At 41.1% G+C, this 7,337-nt stretch overlaps 1 protein-coding gene across 1 annotated transcript in view; it reads right to left on the bottom strand.

Annotated features, from left to right (window-relative positions):
• Window positions 1-610, bottom strand: part of GAPVD1 (GTPase activating protein and VPS9 domains 1) — a 23,246-nt gene extending 22,636 nt beyond the window's left edge. Inside the window, exon 1 of the mRNA XM_009892368.1 lies at window positions 426-610. Within this exon, the coding sequence (XP_009890670.1) occupies window positions 426-610 (185 nt within the window). The remainder of the gene's footprint in view (window positions 1-425) is intronic.
• Between the last annotated feature and the right edge of the window lie 6,727 nt (window positions 611-7,337).

Genomic DNA, 7,337 nt, shown 5'->3' with positions numbered 1-7,337 from the left:
GAGAAGCTTTAGCACTTTAAAGAAAAACATTGAAACAGCTTAAGTAACTCTTAAGCAAACAAACTCCATAAAAGATTCCACATGGTCAATCTATTAACAACACTACCACCAACGAAAAAAGTCTTTCTATACAGTTAATACAAATGATTTGCAAATTCAGGAATAAGGAGACTTTGTTCCCAAAAACTATGAACAGAAGCAAGACAAACACATACATTAAAAAAAGGTAGCTTAAACAGCCAACAAGTAAGTTTCAGGGGAGTCAGATTCCCTAGCTGAGATTTGCTTTAAAAAGTTATTATTTTTATGACTAGAACAGAAAAAACCTTCAGATACTAAGTGTGAAAAATTGGTTGGATTTGGTGCAATTCACAGAAGTTTAGGAGCTGCTTGTCCCCAGGACCATTCCCACCCCTCCAAGTCACCTTGTTATGATCAGTCTGTCCAAGTTAATCCTTTGCTGCTTGGAAATCCATGCTGTGCGGTACAGCTTTTCAGCTGTCTTCAATACATCTGCATTGAGCCTCTGAATAAGTTGCTTTTCTGAGTTTACATACAGCCGTTCCTGCTTGAGGTGATGAGCCAGCGTGTGTATATCCAGCTTCACCATCTTGGGCAGCGAGCAGGTTACACAGTACTCACTGAAAGAAAGGGAGAAAACGAAGCAGGTGAATTCCAACCAGTTAGGGAACAAGTTCTGTCAGCTCCAATGAAGTGATAGGCAGGTCATAAACTTACACTTAGCAGTAAATACTGCTGTGCCCCTTCCATGTTAGCACATTAATAATGTTCTCTCAAATCCACAGCCCACCACTTACTGACTGAGTCACTCTTTCTTAACACAAGGTTTCCTAATTGCCAATTTCATTAACCCCTTGTTATGTCAGCACATCAGGGACACCTGCATAGTAGCAAATGATATTTTCAACTCACACTCATGAACTGAAATAGTAATTCAGTACAGCACTACAAAACTCCCGCACCCCTCCTCCAATACAGAAGATAAGAAACTGGCCATTACTTGGGGAGATGTGGACCTCACTACAGTTTAGGTGACACAAGCCCAGGGAGAGGAATAGGAGTCCCATTCCAGCTCACTGGTGAATAGGCAAAAAGATTTCTGCGCTTACTACTTTGTCCTAAAGCATGCCCACATAATGCAGCACTATCCAAGTATCTGGGTGTGGTTATCTCTGGCCCCTTAAAACAAATGCCCTCTCTCGCCTACGCATAAGAAGCACCAAGCTCCCAATATTGGTCTTCTCTGCTAAAAATTTTTAAATAATAGTAATATTACCAATAAAACAAAAAATAAATAAAAATCAAGGAGTCTTAATACCCAGATAAGGCAGAAATGGGAAATAAGTCTGGAGGCTCTGCTCAACAGTAGAATTCATTCAAAAAAAAAGAAAAATCCTCAAATATTTAAATTCAGAAGACTATTTCTTCGGGCCATGATCCAAAAATGCTGTTTTAAAGAGAGAAAAACTGAAACAACCGTAGGCTATCATAGCACAAGAGGGACAAAAATCTACACAAACTGCTGTTATGTTTCAATGTAACATCAGCTCCAACTCCCTAATTAGAAAACATCCTAGTTACCAGCTAGCAGTTAGACAAAGAGTACCACACCATCCAAAGCAAGTTCAAGTAGCTAAACCATTTAAAAATTAACCCTGTGGAAGAAGAAAAAAAAGTCAATTGCATTAATGCTGACAAGAGAAGGGGTAGAATCATGCAGATCAGATTATTTTTCCATGGAATTAATGATTAACTGCTTTATGTCTTCTTCCCCACGAGAACTAACAGCCATACTAGCTAATTTGGGAAGAAAATGGGTTTGATCCATATATAATCTGTAACAGCTATCTGTAATGGATGTATGTTAGAGCTGTCAAGGGATCTGATGATGAACCCTTCAAAACCATGCTACAGTTAAATGAAAAACTAACTTCTCACAACCCGTAGTGACTCTAGAGGAGCCTTGCTTCACAAGCCCATTTAGTCCATGCTCAAAAAACTACAAATAACGTTCCATGCACTGGCCTAGTGCTCTCCCCTTTCAGTGTTTTAAAGATCTGTGGTTCACTGCTCAGCATAGCAGGAGATGATCCTCTCTGAAGAATACAGATTAGTTCCCTAATTAGGCACAGGTTTTACATTTGCTGGGCTTTTTTTCAGTGTGTGGAGAAAGCCTGATAACCAGGTGCACTGACAACCATCTCTGCTCCTTGCATGTGTAATTAAGGTCTTCCATCTATAGTTATAACCTCACAACCAAAACCCTAGCAGAGACAAAAAGAGATGCTGTCACAAGCCTTTATGAATAAAAAATTGCAATCTTATTACACCTGATGGTTTAAAAGTCATTCCTAGGAAATACAGGCAACCACGTATATAAAGCTTTTAAAAAACCCCACAAGACAACAAAAAACCCACACTCAAAAAAGCCTCAAAACCCCAAACAAAACACCCAGCAACCCTAATCAGTGGTCACAGCTTATGCCTCCAAAGATGAGATTAAGCAAGTAACTTGAAGGACGCAATAATTTAAATGTTTTTAACTGGGACAGTCTCAAAGAAATGATTAGAAAAAGAAACACGAACATTATTGCCAAAGTTCTTTGAGAAACAAATAATGACTTCTTGCAACAAATTTATTTTTAGTCACAGAATTTAGGCCTTGCAAAAAAAATAGCATTAAACTTGATACTGCCTGCAAACACAGTAATAACTAGTTATTAGGCTATGAGCTATTGATATCAGCCAGGAAAAAGAAGTTGCATCCATAAAAATATACATACACAAGATCTGCAGAACTACCTTCCGTCTTTTCAGATGCTTTCTGCTGTAAGGCTGTACTTAAGAGTTGCTCATAGTTTATCAAACTTTAACAGTTTTGGCTGACACTTTCCATTTTCAGGTGTCCACCCACAGGCTCCACTTTTCTGGACAGAAAGTTAGCCCAAGTGGTTCTCCTGCTTGTGAGCAGGTTTGGAGAAGGAACAGGGGACCCATATGCGGTACCCGCTATGAACAGCCTGTTGACTTCACCTGTGTTCCTATGCCTTTGCCTTGCCAAATTTCAGAACAAGTTTCTATTTTTGTGTCACTCATTATAAACACATTTAACTGTAGACAAGCCAATTAAACAGCTTCTGAGGTGTCTCATGAACTTACAAGTAAAGTTATTTCTCTCACTTTCACTCAGTGCCTTTTATTTTTTTCACTAGAGAAGATGTTTTCAGGATCAGGGATGGGCTAAGCGCTCTGACAGTTTTCAGCATCTGAGGAAAGAATGTTCTTGTCTCTCCTGGCCTACAGGTGGGAGCAAACTCCAAAAGCCCAGTCAGAAAAAGAGACAAAGTTGGCCTGGAAACAATATACTTTTTCTGCTAAGTTACGCTTATCAAAATAGCAGTTAAATTGCTGGTAACCTTTTCTGGAGCTATAGACAATAAAAAAAACCATATCAAACAACTCAGTTAATACTCAGAAAGCAAGTAAGACTCCCACAGTCAAGAGTCCTAATACACATGCATATAATCCACCTGTCCAGCAACCAAGAAGAGCAACAAAATAGAAGAAAAGGTCGGACTACTGGAAAACAATACTGTACCATTTGTGATGCCACACACACAAAAAAAGAACAGTATGGGCCTTGCACGTACTCAGAAAGTGAAGTTATCACCTAACATACAAATTATTTGGGCATCTCCTCATGACAGAGCATCACAGCAATACAATAGAGACACCAAAGCACCGAGTAACTGTGAGAAGTTGCACGCTGCTGTGCATTTTAATTTTTCATAAACTAATTGTCACCGTGAACTTCAGACCCAAAACAAGATTCTGAAGACTACCATTACCTGTATCTGCACGTCTAAATATACTGATCCCATGACTACTTGATAATATGCTATCAATTGGCCACTACCCACGCGTTTATCTTATCTGTCTCTACTGCAGAACACCAGAAATAACAAAAGTAAGAGGGGAACTGATTTGGAACTGAACCACAGCAGGTTAGTAAGTACCACTGCTTTATCAAGAACTATGAAAATCCACAAGATTTTCCTGTGGATCCACAGGAAGTCAACTGCATCACAGCAGTTTTTACCTTATGTACAAAAAAAAAAAAAGGAATCAGCAGCCTCCTGTCTTTATAACCCTTCCTAAAAATTAAACTAATTTGACTGCTTACTGACTGCTACTGAAATACGCCTCTAGGAAGAGGAATGCTTCATTCTCTCCCATTTAGCAGTTTTTAAAAACAAATTATTCTGAAGTCACACAAGTACAGCAAGCAACAATGCAAACAACTTTGTCTTCACCTTAAGTTTCTGTCAGACATTTGAGAACACTATAGATAAAAAGCAGGTAGTTTAATATACACAGCACTTTAGCAGGCTTCAGATGCACTAAAGAAAACTTGCAGCATAGTAAAGAAAACCCAAAAAACCTAGTTGAGCAAGATGCACATGCTATTAGTCTGTTCAGATATTGATACTATTAACACAGCCTGTCTTGAAAGAAGAAACTATTGTACCACGAACACCTACATGACACACACCACTCTTCCCTTTGTGATCAGTATGAAAAGACAACAGTTACATTCTCTGACCTTCCGAGGCTACACAACATTCACTCCATGCCAGCATTCGGGACAAGAGCTGTAGAAGCAATTAGCCACAGTTACATATTTGGTAACACACCACAGAAGGCAGCATTAGAGCAGAGCGAGCGGCGGCAGCTTCAGCTGGTACTAATTCCAGAAAGTTGTTTGTCAGATTACCTTATCAGTTTCTCACAAACAAAAAGGTGCCCATAATTATCCAATTACCTGGTTTATGACTACCATACCCCATACTTGAAATAATAGATGTCTGTACATAATTGTATAAAGGAGACAGTTTAGGAAATTTAGATATCCAACAGTCTGCTGTGGCTGAAGAAACAACAGATATTAAAAAGCTCCTGCTATGTGCAAATTATTTTTCAATCCTGCCAACTTCATTTAGATAGGAAAACATTTCAATTTTTTGTCAGTTATTTCAAGACTGCTTAGTAACCTACCAAACGCTCTGACAGGGTAAGAGAAGCTTAGCACAACAATTCAAACAATTTCACTTCATGATGCTCCACCATATCAACAACAAAGATTGCATGACCCGACAGCATCTAAGATGTTTTGGCCTGCTATCAGCATGACATAAGTTTGTTCAGAACCCATGAAAATCTATGCCTTTAATAAACACAGTGCATAGACTACTTCCTACGTTTAAAAGTCCTGGAAAACATTGCATTTAATCTTTAGGTACTAAACTCCAACTTACAAAGTATGTGGTTTGGTACTGTGGCGTACACGAACAAGCAACACCTCTATTAAATATTTCTGCAATTGAGTTGACAGAAAAGAGATTAAGCAAAGTAGTGAATACTGCTAGTGCACCAGATTCTTCTTCCTCCTCCAGTATTTCCTGCTCAGGGTTATTTGCTCCTCCCGAGTCTCGCTATGCAAGACAACTTCCAAAGCAAGTTTGGGCAGATCTAAGGTAGGCAGGGCAGGGCAAGGCAAAACTGAAATCACTCCGTCTTACTGAAAAATAATTCCGGAGGAAGCGTGAATAGCTTCTATGCTAATCCACCCCAGACGAAGTACCTCTTTCTTCATTAATATTTATGATAACTAACAAGCCTTATTTCTTTATATAAGCTAACAGCCTATCTCCCAAAGTTGAGTTAAAAAATCCATTTTTCAGTAGGATAGTTCACTGTGACCGAGGAGTTCTCTGATGAACTATATTACAATATCCACAATCTCAAAACATGCGTACAACACCCAAAATGCATCTCAATTTGCTACAATTCAACTCTCTAATCAACATTAATAAGAAATGCTTACCTCAAGTTCCTTTCTGCCCAGTGGCTGCTCTGTAGCTAGAGCATTGAACATACTGTCTGTTCGGCAAGGTTTATGTGCAAGGAGCACCTCGCTTCTCATGCCCCTTAACAAAACTTATCAGTAATGCACAGGATCAGTTGGCTACTAAATTATCTATTAGGGTATTACTGTGTTGCATAAAATCGACAAAAGCATACAAGCATGCTAAAATCCACTCCACTTGCTCATGATGCTAGAAAGAGGAGTTCCTTTTATGTAAGGAGTTGACTAATAAACTTTATGTCAGAAGAAGCGCAGAACTCGAAGCTCCTCAAACTGACAAAAACATCCTGTTCTTGGCCCCTTCTCTCGAGACTAGCTCCCTTCCTCGTTGTGAAACATCCCATTCGCGGTCCACCATGAAGGGTAACTACTATTAAGGCCAGAGTATATTCTCCAGGACCTGACAAATCTCACACCAAAACCCTCACGTGCAGTATCTTACATATTTTGAAACCCTCCACAGCAGCAGCAGTTTAGAAGTCCGTTTCCTAAAACCACCATCCTGCTGCTTTTACAGAAGCGCGGTATTTCAGATTCCACGCGCTATCCATGCTATTCTGCCCTCCATCATCTTCAAATTGCAGCTTCTACTTGCAAGGCAAGTGCATTGTCCACAAAAATAGCATTCTACCTATCAGTAAGTGTAGTGTCACATGCTCGGTTTGAGAGCTTAATCGTAACAGCTCTCTTCGTTCAGAGCACAGTATCATGACTTTGCAAGAAAAAAGACAGATACTTGCTTGATCAAGCTCTTCAGCGCTAAGGGTCTTTCAGCAACAAAAAAAGGGAAGTCACCATACTCGTCAAGTTACAAGTTTTAAACCTGCATAACAGGAAAGCCATAAAGGAGAGACGGCAGCGACATTCACGCCGACAGCGACTCGTTGCTCAATCCCACAGTGGCGAGAGCTGAGAGGGCCCCAGCCGCCAAGTGCTTCAATTTTTCGAATACCTCCGCAAACCTCAAGAACTACCGGTTTCTCGGACACTAACATGGCAGGTAGGGCTGGCTCCGGCCGGAGGCGGCTGACAGAGAAAAAAGGCACAGATAAACACTCGAGGAAATCTTACGGCCAACTTCGCTCCGTCCCCCCCACGCCGCTGCCAGGGCACCAGCCTTCCCCCCTCCCCACCCCGCGCACGGCTCTGGACAAAATCGCCTCCCCGGAGTTAAATATAAATAAATACAGCCTACCTACCCGCGGCTGGGTCCCCCCGAGAAGACGCCGCCCGCTTTCCCCCTCGCTCCTCTGAAAAACCGAAGGGTTTTGTCAGGCCCCGGGGCCGGCGGGATGGCTGCGGCCTCGCCTTCCTCCCCCTCCCCGCCGCTCACCCTCCTCCTCCTCCTCAGAGCAAGGCGGGGAGAAGGGGAGAGGAAGCCCAACGTTAC

Source organism: Charadrius vociferus, unplaced genomic scaffold (genome assembly GCF_000708025.1).
Source record: "Charadrius vociferus isolate BGI_N301 unplaced genomic scaffold, ASM70802v2 scaffold549, whole genome shotgun sequence".
Classification (NCBI taxonomy): Eukaryota; Metazoa; Chordata; class Aves; order Charadriiformes; family Charadriidae; genus Charadrius; species Charadrius vociferus.
Note: the sequence above shows the minus strand (reverse complement) of the source record. Positions and strands in the feature narration are given on the sequence as shown.